Here is a 14,655-nt window from a genome sequence, read left to right as displayed (position 1 = left end):
TACATGAACATATTCAGAAATTCTCAAAGCAGTGAAGCACTAACCTCTTGGGTCAGTCAAACGTTTAAAAGAGGGTGGAACAACAGATGTTTGGGAAAACGTTTGTTTTGCAGGTGTGCATAACAGAACCCAGCACAACAAACAGCAGCTACAGACACTTTCATTCACAAACACAGCCCTGACTAGTTTAAGTTTCTGTATGTGGTACAATTTGAACAGTAGGTTAACTGCACTACCTGTTCATATACAAGAAATAAAAAGCAAAACCACACTGTCCACCTCCATAATACAGGTGCCCCTCCTGCTCAAACAAAAAACTGCCAAAGAGCACTGCTCTCATCCCAGCCCTTTCAGACCAGTATCTCCATCTCCCACAGCTATGTGAGAATAGCATGGCAATCGCTTCCACCCAACCCTGCCTCTACTCTGGTGATTAAGGAAGCAGAGATAAAGAAAATAACTCTTAGGGGACAGACTGCCAGACAGAAGTCTTCCTCCCCCAAAGTTTTCCCAAAAAAGAATTTAACTTATGCAACACTCACAGCGCTGGATTTATAACCTGAAGACTTTATATTGCCTCCCAACTGCACATTCCTTTTCTGAAAAACACCAGCCCACCACAACCCACCCAAAAAATCAAAACCAAATAAAAGCCAAACACCCCTTCCCGCCACACACCCTCCTAGCCCAAATAAAGGTAGGATCGGAATCAACTTTACTTATCTCAAAAAAAACCTCACCAATGAATCTTAAGAGTTTAAGGATGGGAAAATGTTAATCTGATACTATCTGTGGTCAGACAGACAGGAGAAACATTTGTGTCTGGATGTATAAAAAGGTGAACAAAAAAGGAAAAAGAAAGATATCAAAATATTTACTATGGATGTCTTCAAAACTAAAGCTTTTTTCAAATTTTTGGACAGATGTTGCAATGCAATTGCTCAGATCTCCACAGACTTACAAGAAGCTTTGTTCAGAGCAGTACGGAACGGAGCTACGCTCACAACAGCTGTTCTCCCAGCAGCAGGAAAACCACAAAGATCTCCATTCTTCAAACCAGGAGATAGGAGTTAAGGCCAAGGTGAGGCCAAGGTGGAGTAACAGAACAGTCTTTTTAATAAAAAGAATAGATGGGACTGCTATTTTTTTCCGCAGCAATTTTTACTAAAATAGCTTTGCATTTAATGTTATAAAAGAACTAGGATGGGATTTATTTCAGTTGGCATTTATTCCTTTGAATTTTCAGATGGCTTATCAAAATTTCATAGAACACAAACTGATGTAATGGCTTGTTTCTCAAGAAATAAGAGAGTCTAATCCATTATAAGGATGAGCATCTGTTTACTGTTGAGTTTTGCATATTATACAAGTTGCGGAAAAATAAAATTGAACTCAGAATCTTCCAATATCTCATCCATAGAAGAGAAACACGCAGATGACATCAGCTGTTTTTCTCAAAGGGTCACTGCAGTCAGAGTAACAAGTCTGTTTCCCTGTTAGTGATGCAGTTATCCTCATTTTATTATCTATATCCACGCTATTTTCCGATACTTCATCCTAACATAATTTACTTGCCTTCAACTATGAGCTGCTTCAGCAACAAGTATCACAGCCTAAGCACCAACACTGAGGATCATTCCAAAGTTACACCAAAGTACTTAATATTTAGGTGTGTTCTTGGGGGAAGGGGGGTGGAGACAGAAAAAGGGCGGGAGGGGAAGGAAGGAAGCAGGTCCTTGTGCTATACTGTCATACACCTCAGTTTTATCTTGAAAAACAAAAAACAACCCCACCACTAAACAACAGAAGAAGAAAATGGGAGAATGGGAGATAACAGTGAAGACATTTATCACCTGCATCCTTCTGAAACTGGAAGTCATAGCGTGCAGTGCTCTAAGTTACTGGGCATGAAGTAAGAACAATTATACTAGTTCCCTCAGTGATATCTCTATTCCACTTTTAAAACCAGGAAGGTAGTTCAATCCACATTAAATATGGGGAACTGAGGATTCAACCTAGCACTGTCACCTGACACTCAGAATTAAATGCAAATCAACAGCCTTACTTCATAGTGTTGATATAAAACAGAAGTATGTTCTCTGTCTAATCTATACTGAAGCCACAAAAAAACAAAATGTCCCCCCTTTCCTGACATAACTGAGGCAGATCTCTACACCAGGAAGAACTTGTTGACACTGCTTATTTTAAGATATGGCAACAAACATCTGCAGCTGTTCTCAGAGCCCAGCGTGGAAATTGTCTTCAGTTGAGTGGTGTCAATCTTTCCACTCAAGATGTATGGATGGGGCAAAAGAGAGTAACAGAACAAAAAGCAAAACAATGAAGCTACTAATTCATGAGGATATGACAAAGGGAAGTCCTGTCATACCTGATACTACAAGCAGATAAAAACTATGCATCCACAAATCCCTAACCACTTGGTTAATGCTACTCTGTCACAATAGTTTACTCTGAATTCTCATCCAAAGAAAACAGGTAACAGGGATCCCAGCCTTTCATACCAATTTCGGTTAGCTAGACCCTCACAATCAAGTTGTTTTCAAAGCACACACACCTTGCCACACAAAGATGAAACTGTCTACAAAAATGTTTTACCTGCTTAGATACTTTGTCTGGTATAAGTAACTACTCACCCTTAACAAAAGCCTCATATGATAACTGTCAGCACTGGACCCAGGTTTGTTTGGGTTTTGTGGGGGTTTTTGTGATTTTTTTTTTTCTTGTAACTTAGAAATGGATATGAAGTTACATTAGAAGACATTTCAAATAGCATCAGTCCATGATGTTTAATTAGTATGCTACTTACAACTAGAGTACACAGAGACACTCTGAAGTTATGTGACAATTCAGTGATTTTTCTCAATTTCACAGTGAGGAACCTGATGTGCACTTGTACAACATTAACTTGTCTGTGTAACAGACCAAGATAACAGCTTACCTTGCCTAGATATTACTTGCACACTGAGTTGCACTGTTCCATCTGTTTTTACACCTTGATCAAAAAGGCTTCGGTCTGGATCCAGCTTGATAAAAACAAACACACACAAGTATTAGTCTCACAGCTGCAAGAAACTTATTCTCCTTTAAGCTTTAGAAACATTTAGCGTCTGCAGCAAACTTTCTCAAGTGGCATGCAAATATTTGTGGTACTATGTAGATGTAGTACAGACAGAAAGAAGTTGGTTAGAATTTGAAACTTGTCAATCTGTTCTGTTTGAGGTAGTTTCACTTACAGGGACATCTTTTAACCTAACAAGGCAATGTAATACCTGACAACACCTTCCCTTTGTGAAAAGCATCTGCAGTTCCTATCCTCGGTTTTTAACACCTTCATAAAAATTCTCATCTCTAAAGCAGTATTCTCCCTGTTTTGGCTTTGGGTTTTTTTCTGAAGAAGCCACAGATGCCTGTTTATAACTACAAATAAAACATCTAACAATATGAAACAGTTACACGGCCTAACAGGATGTCTGTAAAAATGGCATGTGTGTAAGTTTCTTGAATAACATTCCACTATCTATGCACCCAAGTATTATAAAAACCTTCCCACTTTATTCAGATTGAAAACAAGACTAGACTCATGGACGTTCAGGCAGCTGCAAATATTGTGGGCTACCTCCAGAAGAGACAGTCTTGTCCTTGCCCTCATTCTTCTTTTGCTTGCAAGACGGTATTTTTTGCTTCCTTACATCACAAACCCCAAAAGTATTTTGATTTTATTCACACCAAATTAGTGTGCACATATTAAATGGTCAGATGATAATGAACTAGACATAAAATTAAACACTTTTTTACAATTAATATACTAAGTGAAGCATGAATTCCCAGAAGAATAGAAGAAAGGGACAAAGCATGTACAGTTGTTCTCCGTTAAGAGGTTAAATCTTTCATAATCTTTAACTTACTGGGATGTCCTGCAGGCAAATTTCATGTGCATCCAAGGAACATTGCAGTCTGGGTTCCAGCAGCTTCTTAAGATTTCCAACTGGTTCACTGATGTCAATGGCCTGACTCACAAATTCTGCTGTGGTGTAGGTTTGCTCAACGATGCTTAAATGCCAAATTGATACAACAAATCGTTACCCACATGTTAATACAGTTGGCATAGGAAAGCTTAGAAAAACTGTAGGAGTAAGCTGAATAAAAGGTAGTAGTGACTCTGAAATCTCAATACCACGCAGAAAAACTCTTGCCTTGAGCAGAGAGTGAATTACTACATTTTGTCTTTAAACTCATATTTTTACCCTGTTGAGGTTAAAAAAGCTAGGTTAAATACCAATATTACTTTCAGATTCCCATTTTCAAGAGATTACATCATTATATCACACATTATTGAAGTGCATGTAGAGTAAACTAGTTCCATTTGCCTTGGTTAGACTGTATTTAAAAGATATTCAAGTTAAAAACAAACACACAAGCTGAACAGGTAGAGAACAAAGAAGGAAAAAATATCCACACTTATACAGAGTCAATGATTGTCAATGTCTTTTAATGAGCCAGCACACGGATAAGCATAATGCATACAGGAGTCAACCAGAGACAACCAACAGCAACATGGAGTCTTGAAGGAAACATTAGTCACACATCATGGTTGTCATGCACTAAAACGATGACAGTATTGGTGCAGGCATCCAGAAACAGCAACACGACAGGACTTCTATCTTAACAATTACAGGTCATCTCTCTACTATACACAGAAGGAAATCAGAAAGTACACAGACACAGTCAGTTTATAAGCAGTAAAAATATACAAAGAACTCACAGTACGAGGAAACTAGTAAGTAGTTTCAAATCAGTTCTCCAACATGGGTTCTTAAAGAGCAGGTCACCTACCAGCCTCAGTTATTTCTACCCAACACATTAACTGCATCTTTGTGCTTTCAAAAACAGTCGTAAAAATTAGTAGGGAATAAAAAAATCACCCAAAACAACCAAACCCAACAGACTGCTGTAATGAAGTCAAAGGATATCACACTTCAGTATCTGCAGTTTCACTGGTGTAACACCAATATAGTCAACAGACACAGCACATCATTTCTGCTGTTAAATAACCCTGTGTAACAGTCAAAGAATAGTGAAACTGAAAGTTTCATCTCGACTACAGAAGGATACACTGAAGCTGAAAGGTTTGCAGCCTGTACCTGTAGACATGTTCCTACAGACATGAAAGCAGCGAAGAGAGAACTATTAAGAACATAGCAAGAGATAAACAAACCAGTTTGGGATTTAAGCGATGTAGATTGAAGAATACAACAGCGCTGCACTGGCTTCCTGTACGTGGCTACAGTCGCGCTTCAAGAAAACTGCCCTTTAAAGTAGGTGAGAAGCAGAAAAAAAACAGAGAGAGCACAAACAAAAACAAGAACTTCCTATCCAGCAAGAAAGCTGAAAAACTGTGGAAACAATCACGTGCAGGGTTAGAGAGATCATACTGAGACAATTACTCGGGCATGTTTAAAGTTATTTCTTTTGCCCAGCTAGGAAAGATCTGTTCTCATTTCATAACCATGGCCACACAATCTTAAATCTGAATAACCAGATGTAGTGTGTACAAATACAAAGCTGAAAGCAATTAAAGAAAATAAGTGAATGAATTGTAGCCTAAGGACCCCAAAAAGCAAAGACAGAACATACCTTTCTTCAGTGCATTCCTGTTTCTCAGTTCCATCAATTTCAATCTCTATCAGCTCCTCTGCCTCTCTCTTAGTCATGGCTGAAGTGTCTTAAGAACAGAGCTGTGAACAGAAAGATTTCTTTTATAAGTTACAAACAAAACTACATGATTGGTTGTGTCCTATCAAACATATGTTAAACTAAATGCCAGGATAGCTTTTTAAAGACCTAGAAATATAAAGCCAAAAGCTAACACAGATTTCATAAAATAGATTACAATACCTGTTCCTCAAACAAATGTTCTAGGGGAAAATCCAGGACTATAAATAGACATTAGCACAGAGCCTGATTTTCTTGGAAGCACCCAAATTTACTGAATGTTTTTGTTATGGGCCAGGCTCAGCTTGTAGTGGCTGGCTGCAAAGAACTTCTGAAAATTCTTTGAACGTTAGGTGTATTTTGTTGTCTAGGTTCAGCTACATACTATCTCCCCAGCAAGGCTGAAAGATGCTTTTTCTTTCTTTGATACAATTTATTATTATTGTTCACATAAAATGCTGAATAAAATAAGAAGCTAAACAGAAGATCCATTATGTCCTCATAGGTAAATAAACTCAACAATACAGTGTTTATTGACTGTCCCATCTTTCCACCCCTCTCTCTTACAGGCAATCACGTGATGTTAGGTGCATAAAGAATGCCTCCAGTTAAGCCCCAAACTCATGCAGAGTGTTGGCAATTAAAAGGAAGGCTATTCTGTGACCATATTCTCATTGACAACAGATTTTCATATCCTGTAAAATACTGGACACTGTTGGAATGTAAGGGGGAAAGAAAGAGTAACAGCATTTGGCCTGTAAAGCCATGGCTTGTATAGCATCACCATGTGTCAATAACCATCCCATACATACCAAGTACAAAATGTGTGTAATAGAGAACTGTCCCAAATCACAGTAACAGTTTACAATAAATAACACCACCAAGTCATAGGAAAAGGAGTAGGAAGGGGGAGTACAGAGGAGAAAAATCCCATTAGAAAAAGCAAAACAAGCTACTATTTAAGCATCCACAACAGAAGAGACTAGCTAGGTTTCCATCCTGGAATCTTTCTTCCCCAGGGACTAGTCTATCCCAAACCCAAATGTTAACAAGTAAAATTCTTAAAGACAAGTTAATAAGGAAACATTCAACTTGAAAAATTATCAAAGCTAATAGTTGCACAGTTTTTACAGAAAAGGTTTAAAGAAATTCAAGCTGCTCATCTAATTATCTCCTTCAAAAACCACTACGTAAAAATTACTTTTGAAGAAACCAAGTGCTGGATCTGCTGTCAATTCGGAATAAGCTACCAGGGCCAGACAGCAAGTAAACAGCACCTCATCAGAAGCAAAACCATGATTTGTTCTGCTCACGGGTCCAGCTCTGTGAAAATACCCTAGTTGCCAGGGTGGGATCCACTGAACTGGAGTGGTAGTGTCCACTGAAGAGGGTCTGGGGGGCCCAATTCCCATGTCACTTAACCTTGTGTATCATCTTCACGACAAAGGGGGAAGAATGAAATGCCACTTCTGAAGAATGCAGAACAAACAGCTGAAAGCTGCACTGTTACAGGTGATCTGGTTGACTGTTAAAAGATAGTTTTGAAATTAAGTTTTGAGCCAAGTCCCTTACTGAAAAGTCCCAAACTCCTAGGTGGTATCGTAAGAGAGGGGGAGATTCTTTCCTGTGCTAGCAATCGGATTAAAAACTCTGTAAGTTTTCTTTTTTTTTCCTCTTCCTGTGAGGCAGGGAGTTCACCAGTAAGGTCATGGAAGGGGTTAGGCTAGGATTTCTGTTCCTTGACATATTCATAAGTTATTTATTGAGAAATCTGTGCAGAGCCACAGAAAACAAGCAAACAACTCACCACCTTGAATGATTTCTGGCAGAAAATATCCAATATTGGACACTGGACTAGTAACCGTTCACTTACTGTTCAAAGGTGGTTTGTGGATGCATCTCACAGTCTCTACTACATTTTTGGTTACCCTGGGGAGGTAGGAGAAGGGAACACAGGCACAGACAACTGGTACAGTAAGAGGATGAAAGATGATTCCATTGAGAACAGACACAAGCAAGAGACAATGGGTGGAAAGAGGAAGAGTAACATTGCGAAAACATGTAAAGTCATTAACAGTTCAGAGAAACCCAATGGGGAGAATTACTCACTCTTTCTAAGGCTATGATAGACAGACTCCTGTTGATAGAAACATTTTATGTTAAGTCTCGTGACGTTTCTTGTTATGCAAAGATTGAAAGTGCACATAGGTTCAGATGGGACTAAGCTTCCTGAACCTTCCCTGAAAGCTACTGAGAAAGAAGACAACTCTAACAGCCTGTCTTGTCAGGAGGGTCCACGTGGCTGTAATACCACAACAGCAGCATTTGTTTGGAGAATCATATAAAACTGCACTTGATTTGTGGATTTGTTCAGTTTTATTTTTCCTTCAACCTAAAAAGCCCTACCTTACCTGTTATCCAAGAAGGAATCTGGCCACAATCCCCAAGACAAACCTTCACTCGTGTGAGAGAGCACTTGCTAACACACCCTTTTTAAACCCCTGCAGCCTGGTGCCAGTCCAGTATCTTTTAGTCTGACTTCTGCAGCTGGGGAGAAGCCCCTTTGTTCGGCTAGAACCTATCTTTTCCCTAGCACACAAAGAATTAAGCAAGCAACGAGCCCATGGTGACACAGGCACAAACTCCACTACTACAATGCACGTTTGTTTTCCTACCAGGTAATTCCGAAGTGGGTGCGACTGCTGGAGCATTATCAACTGATACCGAAGCCAAACCACCGGAGAAACTTGTGCTCCTAAGCTCCGGTACTTCGCCTTTGGTACTGTCCATCTCTATTAATATTCGTACTGATAAATCCCAACACAAACTGGGCAATAAAGCCAACAACCCATCCTTTACGGATCTGCTCCTGCAAGTTACCAAGCAGTCCAGAGTGGAGCCGAAGCCGGCGGAGCACTAACCGGGGCGGACTCACGCCAGATTTTGTTTTCCTTCCCTATTAGCCCTCAGGAAATAAATCTGAGCTGGGAGAAGCGGCTGCGCGGCACCTACCCGGCCGAACACCGGGCAGAAAGCTGCCAAATACCCCGGTACGTTCCCAGGCGAGACAAGTTTCCACAAGCGGGGCCGGTTTCCGCGCCCGGGAGCGGCCCCACGCACGGCCCGCGCTGCCCGGCTCGCCCGCCGCTGCGGCGGCAGAACCGGCGGCGGGAAGCCCGCGCCCTCCTCCCGCCCCCGGCGCTGCCCGAGGGGCCCTTTCTCGCGCCCCGCCACAGCCGGCGACCGCGGCCTCCATTTCCTCTTCCCGGGGCTGCCGGCGCCGAGGCCCCTCGGGACGGGCCTCCCCAGCCCGCTCCTCCGCCCGCCCAGCCGCCGCCACGGGCCTTCTCGCGGCCGGCCGAGCGAGCGGCGCCTCAGCCAGCCCGGCGCAGACCCGCGGCCGGTCGAGGCCGCTCCTCCCCGCAGCCCCCGGTTCTCCCCCTGCCACCCCGCCCGCTTCTCTCTCTTCCCCCCCCTCCCCTTCTCCCCGCGGCGCCTCGTCGTTGTTTGAACCCGAAACGGAAATGAGACTCGCGGCGCCGGGGAGAAACGGAAACAAAACACGGGCCGGGCCGCCAGGCCGCGCCGCGCTCACCCACCGCTGCCGCCGTCCGCCGCGCCGGCCCCGAGCGGAGCGGCCGCACGACACCTCCCGCAGGCCGCAGCCCCCGCAAGCTCCCGCGGCTCCCGCCGCCGCCGCCCTGAGGAGGCCGTCGCGCGCTCGGGATTGGGCAGAGCGGCCCAGCGCGGGCCCGAGCGGGGAGGGCACGCCGACACCGCCACCCCCCGCGCCGGCGCGGGAACTACAGCTCCCGGCGGCCCCGGCGCGCCGCCAACCCGCGGCGGGGGCGGGGCCGCAGGGGCCCTGTCACTCCCAGCGGCTTCTCCCCTTACCCGGAAGGGCATCGCCTACTTCCGGCGGCGACAGGCGGTGGGTGTTCTCCGTGCTCGCTGTCACCGCAGCAGGCAGCTGAGCGGGGCCGGGCACGGGCCAGGGATCGCCGCCCCGGGGACCCGCTGTGCGCGGCCGCGCGGCCCTGCGCTGGTGCGCGGCGCCGCGCCGTGCGGACGGGGCGCCTTCCCGGCGTGCGTTGCGCGGGGAGGCGGGGCAGGGGCGGGCCTGGGGCGGCGGAGACGGTTCTTCCAAGGTGACTGGAGCTGGGTCGGGGCGGCCGCGCGGTGCCGGTGGGTGCCGGGGAACAGCTCCGGCTCTTTCGTTTATGCTGGTGGCACCCGCGACCTGGGGCTACGAGGGCCTCCCGGCCCCGCTGCTGGCGGGGGGGAGGGGGGATGCGCGGGGGAAATGGAGGCAGCGGTAGGGGTGGAGGGGCCGGTGGGGCCCGCGGCCGGTGCTGCTGGCGCCGGGTCTGGCCGGGTTGAAAGTGCTGCGGTTTTCTTGGGGAGGCGGGGCCTGGCGGCTCGGCCGCGGGTCGGTGTCACGGTGCGCTTCGGGGTCAGGGCCGCTTGCCCTCTCCCCCCCCGCTCGTGTGCGGGTTTAAACATCCCTTCCGGCCTCAGGCGCGCCCCTGAACTCAGTGTTCCGCGCCGCGATGCGCTGACATCGCGGGAAGAGCAACCTAATCCTCCGCTGGGGTTTTCTCTCTGTAGCCAAAGCGTTAGTGTCACCATGATCCTGCAGCGGATTCTCCGCCTGTCCTCCCTCTTCCGCTCGGCTGTGTCCACGCACTTGCGCAGAAACATCGGGCTTTCTGCCGTTGTCTTTAACAAGGCGAAAGAGCTGGATCCGGTTCAGAAGCTCTTCGTGGACAAGATCAGAGAATACAACACAAAGAGCAAGTACGTAAAGCGAGTTCTCTTACGGCTGGTGGCAGAAGGGGGGAAAATGTTGATTCTGACAAGCGTTAAAATACTTTATCTCTCTGCCTCGATCTCTAAATGCCCGAAGTCTGCTGCTTTGTCACCAGCCAGCATTCTGTTAAGCACCGAGATCAGCAGGGACAAGACTCAGTTCTTTCAAAAGGAATTGGGACTGTTTTAAGTTCTTCCCTTGATGACCTTACCTCTCTCTGGTAGTGATGGAGGGAAACTGGAAAGAAACAATCTCTAGAGTCAAATTTATTTCCAACAGTTTCTAAGAGCCCCTGTGAAGCTGTATAAAAGTATTTTATGTCAATATTTTAGATTTAAAAATGAGTGAGGATGGCACAATTGTTCAGGAGTTTGGTTTGGGTAGTTTTTGGGTAGAAGTGTGATACTTTGATGCAGCTGTCACTGGCAGACATCTTTAGTGTAAAATCATAGTTTCAGCAGGAGGTATTCACAGGTTTAAAGCTAATTTTAGAGCAAATCTAGCTCTTGTGCTCTGAAAGAACACCTGACACCACTGACATGCTGGGTGATACTGGCGGATAGTTCCGCTGGTGGTGGTATGCAGTGGTGTGAGAATGTATTGGTAAGTGGCATTGGCAATGTTGAAGATGGAGAATTCCATTTTTTCCACTCTGGTTCAGGAGAAAGTTGTCTTATTTTTGCACTGACTGAACAAGTTTCTTGTTGTTCAGAAAACAGCCTGCATGGGTTTAATTCTGTTGGGACAGTTTTTGCTTTCCAACACCAATTTCTGATGGTGTCATGCATGAGAAATCTTGTTCCTGCATACCTGACAGGAAACACTCTTTTTTTTTTCCCCTTTAAAAAGGAAAAAAAAAAAAGGAAGAAAAAAAAGTAAAGTTTTGTACACTAGAGAAACATATCAGTGTGTTAATTTTTACCCATCTATGTGTGCTGTAAATAAAAAAAAGGCAAAACACCTTTTTTTTTTTTTAACCTTGGGGAAAATGGATGTTTTTCAGTCTCATTTCCAGAAGCTGAGTGGAACTGGACTCCCAGAGCAACTGAGAATTAACAGAACAGTGAGGCTAGTTCATTAAACATCTTAAATTAGTAAGTAGTTGATTAGAATGGAATCTTAGATTCTTGTAACATTTAAATGAGGTATTTAACAAGATCTATGACTAGAGTAATTCTGTCTAATTTATTCTTGGGAAGCAAGTGAGCCACTACTTAGTTCTGCTGGAGGAAGATGTGCTCCACACCTACATGCTGGCCTGCGTAGGGAAGCACACTTTCAGTGGCTTTGCCAATTATGAGCGATACCTGTGTTGGTACTAATGAGGATTAGTAATGTGGAGTTACTTTCTTGTTTTGTTCATTTGAATTCCAGGAAATACCTGTCTGAATCTATATGAATTCACAGTGCCCTGTCTCATTTTTTTCACTTGTTTAGTATTCAAATCATGTTCTCTTTGCAAGAATAGTTAAGCTTTATTAACCAAGATGGCTAATTTGGAAATGGCAGAGGTACAAATCACAGTTGTGTCAAGAAGTCACGTGTGGAACAAGGGGAACTGAGAGCCCTGAAAGCCTCTGTAGTCGGTGCAGTTCTGTGTCTCAGTAGGCTACTTCTGTACTTTACCCCGATAACCTTAGTTCATGCTTAAGGTAAGTAGGCAGTACGGTGTGCTGTATCTCAGCTTTTGGAAAGATTTCCAATGGTTTGCTTTAATTGGCCGTCAGAATGGATTTTAATTCATAAATGGCCATGAAAACGTAGAAGTTCCACGTGAAATTTCAGAGCTGAACTGATAACCTGTTATTTAATTTCTTTTTAGGCAGGTTGGAGGCCCCGTTGATACAGGCCCTGAGTTTCAGAAAGACTTGAATGAATCCCTCGCTAGGCTTCAGCGGGCGTACGGGGAGGGAGATCTAACCAAGTTCCCAGAATTTAAATTTGTTGGTGAGTTAACAGTCTTTCTGAGCTTCTAATTCCAAGTAAGGACACATTCACAAACTGCTTAATTCACTGCTGTTTAAATTAATGGTCAGAGTTAAAAACTAAAGTAAGATGCCCTCAGTTTATCTCCTTCCTTTTTTGCACAGTTTCTGGTTCCCTGTGACACTTTTGCCTTTTTTAGTACACATGTGGGTTTAACACAGATACTTAACCAAACTTGCAGCCAGATCAGGCTATCTTAATACCCTTTACAGACCATAAAGAAGTAACCCAAGTAGAAATAGCCAAAGGCCTACAGTTAGGGTTTTTTTCTCATCCCCCCAAAGAGGTCATCAGACTGAAATACGAAAATCAGTTGTCTATGTCATGCAGACTGCAATTTTTAAATCTTGTCAGCTCATCTGCAAAGCTGGTGATTTTAGAAAATGAACACAGAACTAAAGTTGTTACTGCTTACTTCGTGACTCAATTACATTAAGCCTTTTTCCTTCCATTATCTGGATATGACTTACGTGTAACTTCTCTAAGTTTGTGTTAGCATGTTTTCATTATTACCCAGATTATGACAAGAAGGATGTTTGTGATGATTGGTTTTGGCATGACTGCATGAACTCTCTCTGCCTTGGGACATAAAGGCAACTTTTTTTTTTTTAATGGGCTTGACTGCTTTTTATAGTGGTTTGGGTATTTTGCTTGCTTAGGTTTCATTGCTCACAAGCAGTTTTAGCTAAAGTCATGTTTGGGGGGGTCGGTAGTCTTAACTTTCCCATAAGCTGTAAGTAGCCAGTAGCTGGGATCTGGCGGCCTCTTGAACGTGCCAGTGAAGTGGCAAGTTTTTGGTGGGGGTGGCTTCTATGAGGAGAAATCAGGGTAGTCCTCATGTCAGACTGAGCCTGTCATGCTGGTGGTGCCTCTGTGACAATGTATTTAAAAAAACATGAAAAATGCTGTGTGTCTGTCTCCCTCCCTCTGTAGGAGGGCTGAGAGTAGAGTTGGAAGAGCACGAAGCCTGGTGGGTGTCTGGCAGCCAAGGTCAACCCACCGTAGCCAGTCACTCAGAATTTCCAGTTATTCTGATCAGAATGACAATTTACACTAGGAAGACACCTGAAACTGTTTTGGGCTTTGGTGGTATTTCAGTCAAATTACTGGTCCAAATAAACCAGAGCATCTGTAAAGTAGGCTCTGTGGTGCTTCTTCCCCACCCCCTTTCCTTTAAGGAGGTGGTTTCATTATATTCAGTTTTATGTAATATGTGAAACACTACATACTAAATTTTAGGAGGTCTTGTTGCAATGAAACAAAACTTGTGTGACCATGAGAGCAGAAGGGGGGTGGGGGGTGGGGACAGTCCATTTTCTTCTACCACTTGCCCATCACTAATCTAATTCCAGTAAGCTTTCAAAACTAAGCGGCTGTCTGGGTAGAAACTTAAATTTTTTTTTTGTCCTAGTGAAGGTAACTATAAGCTGAGCCTTACCTCTCACTCTTTGGAGCAAGGAGAACAGGCTTAATAGCCCACCTGGCAAAAGCCTGATGCCAAAGGTACAACAAAGGTTGCACCTTTGAGGTCAAGAACTGCTTCCTCTGTCTGCATGTGAGTTGAGGTGAAATTGTGCACTCCTGTCTCTTGGTCAACTATAGTATTCTGATCAGGAGCAATTGTTCCTCTGTCAGGGCTGCCTTGGAAACAAGTGTCATGTTGTCAGTAACGTTCTTCTGGACTTAATATTCTCTGCTGCTTTCTTCCCTGCCCCAGGTGTTGCTAAAAGCTGTTTTGGCTGAATGTTACTAGGGTGCATGTGTCCCTTAAAGGTTACTCTAAGGTCTTTTCAGCCTGTCTCTACAGTTCATTCATTAATGCTCCTCACATCCAATCACACCCTGATACAAACTAAGTGGTGGTGTAGACTGCAGTGTACAAGAGTTGACTTCAGCTTGCCAATTTAGTGTCTAGTTTTCTTGGACTAAGAGAGGAGTTGTGGGGTTTGAGGCCGGAATAAGAGACTACAGTGACTTTTCTCTCTCTCCCTTTTCACTTTTAGAGCCCAACTTTGAGGAGACTCCAAAGTGATCTCTGCAAGCTGCACATCAAACAGCAGTGTACATCAATGGAGTTGCTGAACATGCCACCCATTTAACTTAATAAATGAAGTGTTTCAGTTTGA

At 44.1% G+C, this 14,655-nt stretch overlaps 2 protein-coding genes across 5 annotated transcripts in view; one reads left to right on the top strand and one right to left on the bottom strand.

Moving 5' to 3' along the window:
• The window catches only part of GABPA (GA binding protein transcription factor subunit alpha), a 26,221-nt gene extending 16,507 nt beyond the window's left edge, over positions 1-9,714 (bottom strand). Inside the window, exons 1-4 of one of the 2 annotated variants that reach the window (XM_084264698.1) lie at positions 9,628-9,714; positions 5,656-5,756; positions 3,927-4,071; positions 2,960-3,044 (exon numbers count right to left, since the gene is read on the bottom strand). In XM_084264698.1, the coding sequence (XP_084120824.1) occupies positions 2,960-3,044; positions 3,927-4,071; positions 5,656-5,732 (307 nt within the window). In that variant the 5' untranslated portion in view covers positions 5,733-5,756; positions 9,628-9,714. Of the gene's footprint in view, positions 1-2,959; positions 3,045-3,926; positions 4,072-5,655; positions 5,757-9,332; positions 9,381-9,627 lie in introns of those variants that run through there. The other variant, XM_084264699.1, reaches the window with a different exon arrangement.
• On the top strand, positions 9,541-14,655 carry ATP5PF (ATP synthase peripheral stalk subunit F6). Of its 3 annotated transcripts, none has more exons than XM_084264719.1 (4): positions 9,541-9,664; positions 10,342-10,530; positions 12,366-12,490; positions 14,533-14,655. In XM_084264719.1, the coding sequence occupies exons 2-4, from the start codon at positions 10,361-10,363 to the stop codon at positions 14,559-14,561; spliced, it is 324 nt and encodes a 107-aa protein (XP_084120845.1). In that variant the 5' UTR covers positions 9,541-9,664; positions 10,342-10,360; the 3' UTR covers positions 14,562-14,655. The 3 variants fall into 3 exon arrangements, with proteins under 3 accessions (XP_084120845.1, XP_084120844.1, XP_084120843.1); XM_084264718.1 differs by lacking the exon at positions 9,541-9,664 and adding an exon at positions 9,757-9,881; XM_084264717.1 differs by lacking the exon at positions 9,541-9,664 and adding an exon at positions 9,793-9,918.

Source organism: Gallinula chloropus (assembly GCF_964237585.1).
Source record: "Gallinula chloropus genome assembly, chromosome: 1".
Classification (NCBI taxonomy): domain Eukaryota; kingdom Metazoa; phylum Chordata; class Aves; order Gruiformes; family Rallidae; genus Gallinula; species Gallinula chloropus.
The sequence above is the reverse complement of the archived record's forward strand: the minus strand, read 5'-3'. Positions and strand labels throughout refer to the sequence as shown.